Source organism: Hypomesus nipponensis, chromosome 14 (assembly GCF_054491055.1).
Source record: "Hypomesus nipponensis isolate SF chromosome 14, ASM5449105v1, whole genome shotgun sequence".
Taxonomy (NCBI): domain Eukaryota; kingdom Metazoa; phylum Chordata; class Actinopteri; order Osmeriformes; family Osmeridae; genus Hypomesus; species Hypomesus nipponensis.
This window is the reverse complement of record NC_140374.1, coordinates 2,822,672-2,837,319: the sequence shown is the minus strand read 5'-3', so window position 1 is coordinate 2,837,319 and position 14,648 is coordinate 2,822,672. Positions and strand designations below refer to the sequence as shown.

The window sequence follows — 14,648 nt, the reverse complement described above, 5'->3', positions numbered from 1 at the left end:
AATAATCTATGAGGACAAATTGCGTGTCTCTTCACTGAAGACGCTCAACGTCGGTTCTGTAAACACACCAAAGAGAATGGACTCCATGGTAACGCGTAAAGAACAACTGTTGCTGGGCAACGGTGGTAAAAAAATATTTTGCTGGCATGGTAGTAGCTAGCGAGTCGCTAACAAGAGTTTAGGTAGGGTTAAGTTAACCTGTTCTGTGTATGCAATACAGAACTGAGGTTTGATTTTAAAAGGTAAGTTTAATTTTCTCACTTCTCAGTTTGTTGGCAGTTTTGCAAGTATACATTTTGTTCTAAATTGGGAGCAAAACAGGCTGGGATCTCAACTCTAACGCATTCGCCATGAGACGTCACGCATTTCAAACATTTTTCACGCTGAGAAGTACTGTAGCTTAAAGGTTAACTTGTCCAGCTAAATGCAGTTAATGAACGAGGTTCAGGCAGACTGGGGGAACCGTAGTTACCGTAAAAAATCAGAAACATCACCAGTCTCCCCCCTTGGACTCCCCGCCTGCCAAAGCAAATTCCTTGTCTGTGCAAACTTTCATGGCGAATAAATCCCTTTCTGATTCTTCGATCCAGTTAGCTAAATTGATTCCCGAGTTGATGCTTTTGAAATGTTAAACTGGCAAACTCCATGTTCAAACAGATTTTCACAGGGACTCAGGGACTCTTACAGGTCCCTCACAATGTGTCCAGCATTGAGGCCAGACACAGAGATACTGGTCAGTTTTTTTCGGAAGTGTTCTACTACGGTATACAGTACCATGTAACTAGTATTGGGCTGTGCTTGTCAAGTATTACGTTTGTCACATTACAGTGAAGGCCTAAATTAAATATCAATGCAATGCAACATAAGGATGAAATCTCGTTTTGCTGTGTTAGAGGACGTCAGAGGATGCGTATGAAAGATTCATCCTACAACACCTTCAACACTACGGACTCTTCACAGGTAGGCTGGTATACCTAAAAGTCAGGTAGAGTATAGTTTGTAAAGTCATCAGAACATCAAAAGACTGTCCTTTTTCTGGAAAAACTTGACTTGTCCTACTAAGTTGTCAGAATCAGTTTTATTGGCCAAGTATGGACATACAAGGAAGTTGGCTTCTCTTTACAGTGTGCTCTCAATGTACTCACGCGATGGGCATGAGTTAGAAAAAACAAGATCGAGTAGACAGTGAAAAATAAAGTTATGGTAAAAAACATGGTTTTCAAAATAAAATAAGAAATCGGTATATATGACAAATCAAATGAATAATATTGGATGGATGGAGTGGATAATTACGTATAATATGTGCAAGTATGTCTATGTACAGTAGTCTATAGATATACAGTGTGCAATATTTAAAGTGTCAGTGCATATCTGTGTCATCAACACAATGGCAGCAAAGAGACACCAACTGAGACTGTGAACTGAAGCTGTGTATCAGCTAATTGCTCTGCTCATAGGTTTCACCAGTCTATTCCAAAGACAAAATCCCCAAAGCTGTTGTCCAGAAGTTTCGGGAGGCATTGCATTTACTGTCCATAAAGGAAACCTGTCAGGTTGCTCAGAGCTCAGCCCCTCTCTCATCAGGCAGAGAAAACACACGCCAGAGAGGTCTCTCCAGAGGCAGCAGATGGAGGAGCCACCAGTACCAAAACTCATCCCCCCTCACTGACAGACACTTCCCAGACAGCCAGGACTCCAACCCCGAGGAAGAGGAGCAAGACTTGGGGAGGCCAAGTACAATGTTTTCATACAGATACATAATGCCCTAGCTAATTGAGTTAAAGGTTTTGTGAATCTGTCAAGTAGCCTTGATATTTAAGAGATATAAGAGACACAGGGTTCATCAATGCTGCTACGCTAATGAAAACAGACAAATTCAACGGAGCCTGATAGCCATTGTTTAATATTCAATACCAGATAAGATTATCCTTTAGGCTAATACTGTTGTGTAAATCAAATGATTGAAGCAAGTTCGCACCGTCTTTATTTCTGCCAGCCAGAATGGTTTCAAGACTGAAAGGTGTCACTTTGCAAGTCGTATCACGTCTGTGGAATAGCTCTTTTGGGACCTTCTTTTGTTATAAAGAATTAACCTTATTTTGTTCTGAGTTTCTAAGATGGCAATGTTTATTCCCCTTAGTCTCCTTGCTCATGGGCCAGGTTCAGAAGACCCGACAACTGATCATAGACCGTGACGGAGAACGCCCTGTTCACAGGCTGAGGGAGCCGCTGGATCTGTTTGCCATCCCCTCGCCTTCCAGACCCTTCCAGGGCGTCCGCTGGCCCATTGAGTGTGAGGTCATTAAGGAACCCTACATTCATCACATAGGTAAGTAAGTAAGTAAGTCAGACTTTATTTATATAGCACATTTCATACAAGAATTGTAGCTCAAGGTGCTTTACATAAAATCAATAAGAACAATAATACAAGTGATAAAAGTAATAATTAAAATAGCAACAATAATATAACTAATAAAAGTAGTAAAACCCTTCTGAGATAAAATTACTTAAATGCTTCGGTAAAAAGGTAGGTTTTAAGCGCCAGTTTTCTTGTGTAGGATATCAAACGAGCCAGTGTGGATGATAATCTTAGGGTTGTTTGGTTTATTGTTGAGGATTGTTTGTACCTCTGACGACAGTTTGTCGACAGATGTGTTGCTAAGACAAATATTTTCTGTCTTTGCCAGTTTAACATGTCATGGCATCTCCAATCAAGATAGTGGCCATATGTGGTGTTGTGTTTGCATTTCTAACGTTTGCCTTATCAGTAGCTGCGGAGCCAGTTCTTAGCTTATTTGGGTTAGAAATGATAGGACCTTGTGCTAGACCAAGGTTAGCCACTGTGTCAGTGCTAGCAGTAGATTCTATAGTGCTAGCAGCGTTAGCTCTTCTAAGTGCTGATGGGCTGTGGGTAGTCTTAGCATACCTTGGATCTTGATAATCCTGTGGTATTGTTGTCTGATTAGGCTTGATAGGGGGTCGAACAGCACCCCGACTGGTCTGAGAGGGGATTGGAGTAAAATGGGCGACTCCTGGTCGCAGCAGACGATGATGTGTTGGATTTACATGTGTGTAGTAGCTACCATCATGGTGTGTCGGCGATCTGGGCCCTTCATGTTTGTAAGCTGCGTGGCTAGCACTCCTGTGCCTCTTCGCCTTGGATTCCACACACAAGGGAGACCAAAGTTCCCAGTGGTAGGTATGAGGTTGTCAGGGAACAAGGCATAGCAACCCATCGGAAGTCACATGTCAATCAGGTGTTCTAAACAAAGCAAATGTTGCTGCCCCAAGAGTCCAGGTAGCCCAGCAGCCTTGGCCCTGGGCTAGGGGACCAACGGCTGTGCCCCAGCCAACGTTCCTCAGGCATCTGATTAACACAACCTTTTAGATTCATGTGTGAAACACATTTCTGTTGTGCTCTGCTCAGCTCTTTTCAACGAGCTCAGTAGTAAAGTCAAGCATAAGAAAAACAGCTTAAATACATTGTGAACCAGAGGGATTGTAAAGGAAATGTCTGCCAAATAAACACGTCTCTGCTGCTGTCGTATCCTGTAAAGAATGGAGCCCCCCAGATCCAGAGCCCTTCTACCAGGCCACAGGCCACGAGAGAGCTCCCATCCCTGTTGGAAATGAGATGGGAAACGTTGTCTACTGCATCAACCCAGGTACTTGACGCAGGGCTCAATCACCTCCTTCCATCATCCAGGCCTTCTCACTCCTGGGGTTCCCTCCCATCTCTTTCTTGTCCGTATTCCTCCCGTTTGACTTGTCATTGTATTTTTTCCGACCTGACCCTTGTTCCTCGCCTGTCAAGCTATGAAAAGCTCCTACTTCACCTGCTCTCGGGTAGGAGGAAGCAGAGGGCCCCTTAAGAATGCTTCAGCCTGTGCCTGTCAGCAAGAGGAGCCGATCCTGGCCTTTGAGTCACGCTTTGAGAGCGGTAACCTGCAGAAGGCTGTGCAAGTGTGAGTCTCTGGAGGCTTGGCAGCCCGACCTACGTGTTACTTTACAATCACAAAATGAATCCATGCAAACTAATGCTCACTGGAGGGAACAAACTACAGACATAGAACACACTGCGCTGACCTTCATCTCTCTGCCATGTCACTCTCTCTTGTCTTTGATTCCTCTCTTTCTCTTGCTCCATCCCTTCGCCCCCCCCCCCCCCAGTGGTATCCATGACTACGAGCTGACCCTGCGTACAGACATGTACACCACCAAGCACACCCAGTGGTTCTACTTCCGGGTGAGGAACATGAAGGCGGGCGTCACATATCGATTCACCATTACCAACCTGATGAAGTCCCGCAGCCTGTACAGCCTGGGCATGAGGCCACTCCTCTACTCTGAGAGGGCTGCCACGGAGACGACCATCAGCTGGAGGCGGGCCGGCTCCAACATACGCTACTACCGTAACCAACAGCACGTAAGCTTGTTTTATAGGTAGCCAATCGAGCTTTGCCGTCCAACCACATGACTAGGTATACTACGCCACAAAAAAAGGTGAGTGTCTTTAAAGTCACCCTCCCTCTCTCCAGGCTGAGCAGGACAACAGCGGCAGCACCAAGGCCCTCTACTGCCTGACTTGGACCTTGCAGTTCCCCTTTGACTCAGACACCTGCTACCTGGCGCACTGCTACCCCTACACCTACACTCAGCTGCAGCGCTACCTCAGCCGGCTGACCTCTGACCCTGACACGGCCGCCTGCTGCAAGCTACGCGTGCTCTGTCGCAGCCTGGCGGGGAACCCTGTGCACGTCCTCACAGTGACGTCGCCCGGCGGGAGCTGGGAGGAGCGGCGGGCGAGGCAGGCGGTGGTGCTGACTGCCAGGGTGCATCCTGGGGAGACCAACGCGTCGTGGATGATGCAGGGATTCCTGGACTTCCTGCTCGGGCCTTCTGATGACGCGCGGCTGCTCCGGGACACGTTTGTGTTCAAGGTGAGTCGCGTGTCCAACGGGGCCTAGATAAACCCCTTCCTCCACTAACACGCTCTCCTGTCTGTCAATCCCAATTCTGCTTGGTGCCGTAGAACGGTGTGTACACATTGTAGCGATGTCCGCGCTCTCTCTTGAACCTTAAGCAAGCTTGTTGAATCCATATCTCATTGTCTAGAACTAGAGGTTTGTATCTGTAGACGGCCAGCATACTCATAGCCACTTCTGCATTCCCACATACCACAAAACAGTCCCAGTGTGATCCGAGTTAAATCAAGTGTTCTATTGGTTGAAGCCTAATCTGTGAATGTGTTGCTCTGCGTGCGACAGGTGGTACCAATGCTTAACCCAGATGGCGTGGTGGTAGGGAACTACCGCTGCTCTCTGGCAGGTCGTGACCTCAACAGGAACTACCGGACCCTGCTCCGAGACTCCTTTCCCTGTGTCTGGCACACCAGGAACATGGTCAAGAGGTGGGGTCAAAGGACAGACCTCACCCATGCACACACATACACATACATTGAAGACAAACTGGCAATGATGTGTGTGTGTGTGTGTGTGTGTCCAGGCTGATGTCAGAGAGGGATGTGGTGCTGTACTGTGACTTCCACGGCCACAGCCGGAAGAACAACGTGTTTATGTACGGCTGCGACAACCGCCATGACGCCTCGCGACGCCTCCAAGAGAGAGTGTTCCCACTAATGATGAGCAAGAACGCCGACGACAAGGTAGCGTTGTGGCAGACCTCTCTGTTTTGTCCTTCTCTTCCCAGTGTCCCCCTCTGTCTGGTGTCCACACTCCCTCCTGTCCCTCGCACGGTGTCCCCGGACGCCGTGGATCCAATGCGAGAGAACGTTGTGTGTTCCTCAGTTCTCGTTCAGGAGCTGTAAGTTCCGGGTGCAGAAGAGTAAGGAGGGGACTGGTCGCATCGTCATGTGGAAGCTAGGAATCAAGAACAGCTACACCATGGAGTCCACCTTCGGAGGATCCACTCTGGGTCAGCACAAAGGATGTGCGTGCGTGTATTTGCTGCTTTTATCCATACTTCATTCTTTCTAAAAAAACAATATTTCTTACCACAGGAATTAGAAAGGGGACACATTTCACCACGGGTGACCTGAAGTCTTTGGGATACTGCTTCTGTGACACCCTGCTGGATTTCTGTGATCCAGACTCCACCAAGGTGAATGACAACACAACCCTGACAACCTGTGCTGAGGACGTTTTAATGTTTCACTGGGTTTGTTTGTTTATGCAGTCTGAAGACGTGCTGACTCTCGACTATACTAGTTTGGGGCTTTTTCTCTCATCATGAATACTAGTGTATTAAGCAGATGGACATATATTTTGTGCCTTTGTGAGGTATTGGCCTAACTTCCTTTCAAGTTAATTTTCCCAATACTTACACTCACATACACTGGGGGGATGGGAGCACTTTTGGACACATTTTTATTATTAATAAAACATATCATTGTAAGTATTGAAGCAGACAGAAATAGAAGGTGTGCATATCCAATTAGCAGTTTGACTTAACTGTTTCATTACTCATGGAAAGCTCTGTCTGTGTGCATGTGTGTGTGTCTGTGGGTGGGTGTGTGTGTGGGTGTGTGTGTGTCTGTGTGTGTGTGTGTCTGTGTGTCTGTGAGTGTGTGTTTTAGAAGAGTCATTGCCTGGCAGAGTTGGAAATGTTACTGAGGCAGGAGGTGAAGCAGAGACTTGGGCGAGAACTCGACTTAGAAGGGTCTCTCTGTGGTGTCTCAGTCTCTGACATGGAGTCCAGGTAACAGACACACACATGCAATACAACACACTTCAAGCACACAGACACACACATGCAATACAACACACTTCAAGCACACAGACACACACATGCAATACAACACACTTCAAGCACACAGACACACACATGCAATACAACACACTTCAAGCACACAGACACACACATGCAATACAACACACTTCAAGCACACAGACACACACAAATATACATCCTGGCTAACGCTGTTCTACTGCCCACAGTACCAGTGGGTCCAACAGCACAGAGTCAGATGGCCTCCCTGTTCATCTGCTGAACCTACCAAGGGAGGTAGTGTAAACACACTATACTAGTTTGAAGCTTTCTCCCTCATCCTAAATACTATTGTAATACATGTTTTACAATACGTGTTTTGTTTATTTAATTTAACATCTATCATTTGCAATTCTCTGACTGAAATCTGTGATGCTCTCTCTCTACTCTCCTCAGTCAAGCGCCGTCAAGAAAAAACACCTGCGGAGTCGTAAGGAGAGAAACCGTCTGAGGCTGGAGAGACACAGGACTGCAGAACCCAAGAACCGCAACATCAAACAGGTGGTCAGACATGTTCCTGCATGTTATGTTCCGTGTTCTACACACGCTCTGCTATAGAGGCCAGTGTTTGACCACCACAACACTGTTTTGGCCGCTGGTTCTTTTGAAAAGAGATGTTGATGTCCATGTGAGTTTCCATGAACAGAAAGCATAATAGGTGTGTAGCATTCAAAGACAGTGCGATGAGAAGCATGCTACCGTTCTTTTCCTGCTGGCGTCGTCTACAGAAGCTGGTCCCACCACAAGAACTGGAGGAGGTTGACATTGAGATCCAGAAGAAGACTGTGGCTTCAAGGAAATCAAAGCTTAGGAGAGATAGGGTATGGGGGAGAGTGGAGTGAGAGATGATGGTGGTGAAAGGTAGGGTCCAGCAGGCATATGACTGCTGTCCTGCTGTGCCGTCGACAGGTGCCCTTTGTAGTGAAGATCAGCAGCCAATCCGTACGCAGCTGGATTCCCCACCCAGCCAATCGTGTTGGAGTCCTTGGTCAGGTTACCCTATGGCAGGACGACAGTTCTGACAAGGTAATTGTAATTGTCACTTAATCTGAGTTAATCAAAAACAAGTATGGCCCAGGAGCCCGTTGCATACCTGATGCAACCCTTTCCACGATTGTTCCTAACCTACTCGGTTTTGATCAGGTAACCTACCTACCTAACCTACTCAGTTTTGATTAGGTAACCTACCTACCTAACCTACTCAGTTTTGAGTAGGTGAGACTAACAAACAAACAAACAAGCATTTGTTGCAATGGTTTCATGTGGAGTGGTGTGTTTTCCAGAAAAACGACCTGAAAGCAGTGACTGCTGCATACCCAAGCAGGGAGCAGCCCCGGCAGCCCAGCCCAAAGACAGACAAAACAGGTGAGAGACACAGCAGGTCTGTTTACAGGGTCCAATACAAGGAAGATCATTATGTTTTCATAAAGCTCACTTCACTCATGATCGAGGAGAATCACCATCATCATGAAGATAGGCTGGGATGGGCTACGTCCGCTAACCCCTGCAAGGCTGTAGAAAGACCTGATGTTTTCTCTCCTCAGAAGAGCTGGAAGGGGAGAAGCCTCAATGCCAGAACAACCAACTAAGGTTTCGCTCCTACCATTCCCCCCATCGGTATCCCTTGACTGTGACACCCATCCAGCATTACAACCCAGCTGGGCCTATCCAGCCACAGACAATGCCCTTCAACCCACACTCGGCGCAAAGAGGTGATTCAGGATTAGAGCACAGGACACTTTGATATTAGCACAGAAAATGGACAGAGTCCACTGGAATACTTTCATGAAGTATTACCCCTACATCCAAAATTGGGGTGATCATGTTTTGTGTTGACTCCTCTGTTCTGTCTTCCAGGCAGGCTTACAGCTCACCCCACTGCAGCCCACAGGTACCACATACTGTATAGCCAGGCTGTCGTCATTCCAATACAACTTTCAGTGTCAGTATTAGGGAGCAAAAGTTCAGTGCTGGGCCATACTCAAGTATAATTATCTGTATATTTTCTAAAAGGGCTATTTAATTGACTTGGAATGTCCAGGAAATGATCCATCCATTCATGAAAATAAAAACCTTGTCAGGTTCGCTTCGGTGGTCCCTGGCCTGCAGTGCAGGGTGGTTCCAGAGTTTGTCCCCTCCAGATCCCTGGAGTTCTGCCCCCCCTCCAACTTCTACCGTGCCAAGTCCCACTACCAGCAGGCCTCTTCCTGTGAGACGCAGGGCCACGCATCCCGGGTCTCCGTTCGCTACTACCTACCTGAGGGCTCCTCCTACACAGACAACCCTGCAACCCGGCACAGGAGCACCACCAGGGCCATGGCAGCAGGTAACACAGCAACACAGACACACATCATGAACACATGCATACACACCTGATTGAGCTCCCTCACTGCCTGAGGTGTTTCACCCGCAGGTTCTCCTGTGGGTGTGGGTGCGGCGGAGGCTGGTGCCCCGGAGGAGATGGAGCAGCGAGCAGGAGTCCCTGGACCAGATAACCTGTTCAGAAATTCTCGTGCAGGTTTGAACTGCTTCCTTCGTGAACTGAGGACTATGGACTTCAGAGGGAGGAGGTGACTGGCATTGTTATGACAGGGTGATTTTAGAATTCTGTGGTTTGTTTATCTCTTTCCCCTTAATATGTATTACCTCAGCATATCTCCCTCATCTCCTGCCTTTGAATGTACAGTACCTTTATTTCTACAACCCTGGCAAGAGACGGCTTCCTGAAAGGAGGGGGGGTTGAGATCACAAAGAAAAATGGAGGATCAAACAAGCTACCTAACCTCTCTGGTTTCTCCCACTGCCTTCACAGCCAGCCATGGGGGGACCAGGCTGGGCTGGGGTTACAAAGGACTGGACCCTCCAAGAGAGACCAGCTGAGGGGAGGGGGGGGCTCAGAGAGCCTAGAGGAGACACTGTCCCAGACACAAACAGGAGCCTGAATAACATCCACAGGTATGGAGAACAGTCAGCAGTTCCTCGGTAGCCTTTGCTGGGTATTAGTGTTCAGCGTCCTACATGATAGCCTGTCCTTCCTTGTCCCCTCAGGTCTGAGGGACATGCCAGGCCTGGGATGGAGCAGGTGCCAGAGGGGGAAGGAACCACAAGACCATCAGGGTCGGCTCCTCCCTCCAGTTCTGGACCTCTGGGTTAATTCCCAGGAACACTTCTCTTAGTTTGGTTAGACATGCACCTTGGCTTTTGTTTTTAAGTAATATCTATGTATAAGTCTCTACAGGACATGTTTGCTTATTGTATGCTTTCATCATGGAAGCATGAATATAAAAAGCATATAGCAGAAACATTTTATTTTTACAAACAACAGAAATAACATTATTTGCCATGAATGTGTGCCTATCCCATTTCACAACCAAATAAGACAACTATTATTGGTTTACAAATAATTATTCTGTAATGTTTATGAATCTCATAATGAAAGGACAATCTTTCTTGGTATGGTTTGTATTAACAATGGGCTAAAGTACATACATTTATGTCATAACATAACCATAGAAAGTGTATTTTCAGTGCACTGTATTCATATTAAGTCATGTAAAATAAAACTTTTAACATTTATTATAGAACACTTTATCGGTAACTACAAATCTTATCTTCACAGAAGACACTGCCACTTCTTAAATATATTTAGTAGCGTTTAAATATGAAAAATGTATAAAGCCAAACATTTGATGAATTTCTTTACAACTGTACAAACTCAAGGCACATACACGTGGTGTGAAAGACAATTAAAAAAAGTAATTATAAACAGTAAGTACTAAGGAGACCCAAAGACATGTTTTGTGCTCTGTTCGTGTCATCTGAGCCCTGGGCGTGTCAGGCTCGAAGCTCCTGAACTCCATCAAACTGACGCAGGTGAAAGTGTCTCTCTGTGTGCCGAACCATACACCTGAGGGCAACAAAGCCTGACAAGGCCTGGAGGAGAGGACGAGATGGGCCAGAGGAACAGGTTGTGGTTGAACACAAGCAGGATAAAACATGTTGGTACCAATACTGTTGGTATAATCACAGATGGGTTGATGGCTATAGGGATATTGTATTATTAAAGCCATATGGAGCACAATGGTGTTATTATTCTTAATATTACGTGTGACGTGTCAGTGTGAGTCATCTTACCTGCGTAAGTAAGAAGAGTGCCAGGACGATGTGGACTCCTCTCTCCAGAGGCTGGATGAGAATGGCCTCATTGAACAGCTGGAATAGGATCAGAGGAAACTGGAGGAGGAGACTAAGCAGCCAGAATCCGGCCAGTTCCGGGACCTAGCAGAACACAGAACACGTTATTTGATATTTAGGGCAGAAACATACGGAGGCTGTGTGTGCATGCGTGTTTGCTGCAGACCTTTTCTTGCAAATTTCCTGCATATCCCAAGTAGAGCCTGATGGCTTCTATTACAGTCATGAGGATGAGGACGGTGATGAGGATGAACTTGTAATAGTCGGGGAGAGCAGCATACTGAGAACAGGGAAGGGTGTCATAATATAAGTTATATTTCAATTCTATGTACATCCTTACACACACAAAGGCTAACATTTTGCGAACTTAATACTATTTGCTACCTTGAGGTGCAGCATCAGTACCTCGCTGATCCACCACAACGGGAAAAAACACATGTTGAAGAACAGAGACATCTGGAGGGGGAGACTTGAGACCACATCTCTATCTGGAAACACCGTCATAAGACATTAGTTAAGATCTTGCAGATAACCTAACCTTGTATCTATAGACAAGCCAACTTAAATAGTCAACTAATTTGTTATTGCTTTGCGGGAAGTTGAGAAGTACTGTACCTAACTACAGCAGCTAGCGTTAGCTCTAAAGTCTGTCTACATTAGCAAGCTAAATTAGCTAGCTCTACAGTTGCTAGCATGACGACAAGGCACGCCTTTAAACTTGCGTTCTGTAATGTTGAATTTCACTCACTGTGTCCCAAGAACGTGACATTATCTTCGTGTGTAGGCTGAGTACGAGTCGGATCAACGAAAACTGTCCGGGATAAATCCCCAAGACGTTTTCTGATCGGCTCCGGTAGCTCCATAGCTATGATGAGCAATGCAATAGTTGTATGAAATCATCTCACCACCAGACAAATACAAAGCTCCCGCAGTTTCCTAGGCTACGGGGAAATCTCGCGGTCTACATTAACATCCCGTAGGATGTAAAAAATTACACCCATTACTTTAACTAGTTGGGTAAAACAGCCTCTTATAAGCAGTTCAGGTAAATATGTACATAGTCTTCTTATATAATTTCACATCTTTCACACACAGTGACAAGGTGTATAGATACAATAATGCCACAAATGAATAGAACAGGCAGGCCCACACAGCACCACAGAATGATTGGCCAACGATATTCCGTGTCTAGTAATAATACTCTCTTGGACCTAACATCAGGAACAGAACAGTGGCAGATGTGATGTAGGCCCTACCCCTTTTACTTTGTCGTAACCATTATGTGGGGGTATTTTTTATTAAACCTTCGTTTAATTGTCTATATTTTTTTACATTGTATAGTCGTGGTTTGAATTATTTAGATACTGTTGTACATTTTCCACATTTGATATATTCTACATTTTATATTTAAAACTGTAATGTTTAACGTATGTATCTTCCCGCCATAGTAAATTTTGTTTGTGCAAACTTAAAGCTGATTCTGATTTAATTCTGATTACCAGGCCATAAGACGACATAACGCCACTCCCACTTCTGTGGTTTCATTTCAAGGAAAACGAAACTTAATTGAGTAGTGCTCTGCTTTCGCGTCAATATCGATCAAGATGGCAGAAGTAGTTCTAAATAACCAAGATCCATTCATTTGTTCCATCTGTTTAGATCTACTGAAGGATCCGGTTACTATTCCATGCGGGCACAGCTACTGTTTATTATGCATTGATGGATGTTGGGATCAGAAGAGTCAAACGGACGTCTTCAGCTGCCCTCAGTGTCGTCAAAGCTACACCTCGAGGCCTGTTCTCAACAAGAGCACTGTGCTAACTGAGGTGCTGAACAATCTGCAGAAGTCAGGAGTCCACATCAACGCACACAGTTATGCTGGACCTGGCGATGTGGAATGTGATGCCTGCGCTGGAAGGAAACACAAAGCTGTGAAGTCCTGTCTGGTCTGTCTGGCTTCATACTGTGTGCCTCACCTTCAGCCTCACTATGAATCACAAGCCTTTAAGAAACACAAGCTGGTTAAAGCCTCCTTCAAACTACAAGAGAAGATATGCCCTCAACATGACAAACTGCTAGAGGTCTACTGCTCCACCGACCAGCAATGTGTCTGTCTGCTGTGTGTCATGGATGAACACAAAGGCCATGATACAGTCTCAGCTGCAGCAGAAAGACTTGGAAAACAGGTACAGTATGAACATTTTCTCACTGTAGTGAATCTAAAAGGACTGCCCAAACCAGAAAAAAGCAACCACAAACTCCATTTGGTTCCAAAACAAGGTCATTTGGTTGGCAAACGTGGTTTTCATTTGACAGTGCTTCCAAAACAGTAGGCAAGTCAATGTCATGTTGTGCAACGTGTCATGAACAGAAGCAGGTGGGGGAATTCCAGAAGACTCTCCAGAAAATCATCCAGAAGACAGAGCAGGAGGCCCAGGGCCTGAGACAGGCTGTGAAGACTGTTATGGTAAACATTGTTTACAATATGATACCTACGGCATGAAAAGACCAATTAAATATCTGTAATACTGTGTGCAGGATGCTGAGGCATGTTTAATGTCAAAATAAGTCCAGTAGGTGCTATGTGTAAATTAACTGTAAGTTAACCAACCCTAACTTTAAAATTAAATGCATCTTCCGAGCCATAGTTTTAGCAGTTATCAGTCTTTGCATTACCCTATTTTATTGTTTTGGCCATCTCCACCTCAGATGTTTATCAGTTACATTTTCTGTCCTGAAATCATTTTTTGCACTTAAGGCCTCAACATGCTAAATGGGTTCTCCCATTTTGTGTGTCAACAGCAATCTGCACAGGCGACAGTGGATGAGAGTGAGAGAATCTTCACTGAGATGATCCGCTCCATGGAGAAGAAGCGTTCGGAGGTGAAGGGGCGGATCAGGGCTCAGGAGAAGGCTGCTGTGCATCGAGTTGAAGAAGTGCTGATGCTACTGGAGAAGGAGATTCTAGAGTTGAAGAATCAAAACGCTGAATTGGACAAGCTCTCACATACAGAGGATAACATAGATTTCCTCCAGGTAACACTGACACATCTATGTTTTCTGATGGTACGATTCCTGTTGTCCTTTTTAGTTGGCTCATGTTTTGTTAATGAAAAATGTTTGTCTTTCCTTGCCGTAGAGTTTTCCGTCTCTCTTGTCCCAAGCTAAGTCTGAAGCTTTACCCAACGTTAGCATTAAGCCAAACTTGTCTTTCGACCAAGTGCGGAAACTGGTGTCGGGACTGAAAGTGCAACTCGATTACATTTACGATGAGGAGATGAGCAAGATATCAAAAAAAGGTGAAACCAAACTGTATTTCCTTAGTCATTTAATACAATTATTTGTTCAATTGTATTGATTGGTGTCAAAAATAATTCTTATCCCTACAGTGACTGAAGTTCAAATAATTTTACCTTTTGAACCCAAGACCCGAGAGGATTTCTTGGAATGTAAGTAACATATATATATACACACACACACACACACACACACACACACACACACACACACACACACACACACATACACACACACCACACTGTTCATTTAAGTAATACACTCTGTCCTCTCGTCATACAGTTCCCTGCAAACCCACTTTCAACAGTAACACAGCAAGTGAAGCATTGTGTTGTTCGGAAGATGGTCGGAAGGTAACGTGGACTGAAGGG

The 14,648-nt window shown here is 45.5% G+C and overlaps 3 protein-coding genes across 8 annotated transcripts; 2 read left to right on the top strand and 1 right to left on the bottom strand.

Annotated features, from left to right (window-relative positions):
• Positions 1-107: 107 nt before the first annotated feature.
• On the top strand, positions 108-10,106 carry agbl2 (AGBL carboxypeptidase 2). 4 transcript variants are annotated; one of them, XM_084673207.1, is made up of 25 exons: positions 108-242; positions 658-733; positions 894-960; positions 1,585-1,734; positions 2,141-2,329; positions 3,558-3,665; positions 3,815-3,965; positions 4,171-4,426; positions 4,539-4,940; positions 5,268-5,410; positions 5,506-5,665; positions 5,808-5,934; positions 6,020-6,120; positions 6,596-6,717; positions 6,957-7,023; positions 7,183-7,287; positions 7,515-7,607; positions 7,696-7,812; positions 8,070-8,151; positions 8,334-8,498; positions 8,644-8,677; positions 8,868-9,112; positions 9,200-9,356; positions 9,473-9,741; positions 9,835-10,106. In XM_084673207.1, exons 2-24 carry the CDS (start codon positions 698-700, stop codon positions 9,726-9,728), a joined length of 3,333 nt encoding a protein of 1,110 aa, XP_084529333.1. In that variant the 5' UTR covers positions 108-242; positions 658-697; the 3' UTR covers positions 9,729-9,741; positions 9,835-10,106. The 4 variants fall into 4 exon arrangements, with proteins under 4 accessions (XP_084529333.1, XP_084529335.1, XP_084529334.1 ...); XM_084673209.1 differs by having other exon boundaries at positions 8,331-8,498; positions 9,200-9,304; positions 9,599-9,741; XM_084673208.1 differs by having other exon boundaries at positions 8,331-8,498; positions 9,599-9,741.
• On the bottom strand, positions 10,080-12,100 carry tmem17 (transmembrane protein 17). 2 transcript variants are annotated; one of them, XM_084673218.1, is made up of 5 exons: positions 11,729-12,100; positions 11,386-11,468; positions 11,147-11,260; positions 10,921-11,064; positions 10,080-10,719 (listed from the first exon to the last, which is right to left on the bottom strand). In XM_084673218.1, the coding sequence occupies exons 1-5, from the start codon at positions 11,841-11,843 to the stop codon at positions 10,621-10,623; spliced, it is 555 nt and encodes a 184-aa protein (XP_084529344.1). In that variant the 5' UTR covers positions 11,844-12,100; the 3' UTR covers positions 10,080-10,620. The 2 variants fall into 2 exon arrangements, with proteins under 2 accessions (XP_084529344.1, XP_084529343.1); XM_084673217.1 differs by having other exon boundaries at positions 11,365-11,468; positions 11,729-12,082.
• A 434-nt stretch (positions 12,101-12,534) lies between these two features.
• On the top strand, positions 12,535-14,648 carry LOC146258181 (E3 ubiquitin/ISG15 ligase TRIM25-like). 2 transcript variants are annotated; one of them, XM_084673214.1, is made up of 5 exons: positions 12,535-13,166; positions 13,352-13,447; positions 13,783-14,016; positions 14,120-14,429; positions 14,560-14,648. In XM_084673214.1, the coding sequence occupies exons 1-4, from the start codon at positions 12,585-12,587 to the stop codon at positions 14,336-14,338; spliced, it is 1,131 nt and encodes a 376-aa protein (XP_084529340.1). In that variant the 5' UTR covers positions 12,535-12,584; the 3' UTR covers positions 14,339-14,429; positions 14,560-14,648. The 2 variants fall into 2 exon arrangements, with proteins under 2 accessions (XP_084529340.1, XP_084529341.1); XM_084673215.1 differs by having other exon boundaries at positions 14,370-14,429; positions 14,560-14,634.

Bases quoted from the DNA above. Each gene is read 5' to 3' on its own strand.
- agbl2 (XM_084673206.1), top strand. From the start codon at position 698: ATGTGTCCAGCATTGAGGCCAGACACAGAGATACTG. The intron at 734-893 runs GTCAGTTTTTTT...TTGCTGTGTTAG, and splicing joins GGCCAGACACAGAGATACTG to AGGACGTCAGAGGATGCGTA. The intron at 5,411-5,505 runs GTGGGGTCAAAG...GTGTGTGTCCAG, and splicing joins ACCAGGAACATGGTCAAGAG to GCTGATGTCAGAGAGGGATG.
- LOC146258181 (XM_084673214.1), top strand. From the start codon at position 12,585: ATGGCAGAAGTAGTTCTAAATAACCAAGATCCATTCATTTGTTCCATC. The intron at 13,167-13,351 runs GTACAGTATGAA...TGTCATGAACAG, and splicing joins CAGAAAGACTTGGAAAACAG to AAGCAGGTGGGGGAATTCCA. The intron at 13,448-13,782 runs GTAAACATTGTT...GTGTGTCAACAG, and splicing joins AGGCTGTGAAGACTGTTATG to CAATCTGCACAGGCGACAGT.
- tmem17 (XM_084673217.1), bottom strand. From the start codon at position 11,843: ATGGAGCTACCGGAGCCGATCAGAAAACGTCTTGGGGATTTATCCCGG. The intron at 11,065-11,146 runs GTCTGCAGCAAA...GTGTTCTGCTAG, and splicing joins CAGGAAATTTGCAAGAAAAG to GTCCCGGAACTGGCCGGATT. The intron at 10,720-10,920 runs GTAAGATGACTC...CCTCTCCTCCAG, and splicing joins CACTCTTCTTACTTACGCAG to GCCTTGTCAGGCTTTGTTGC.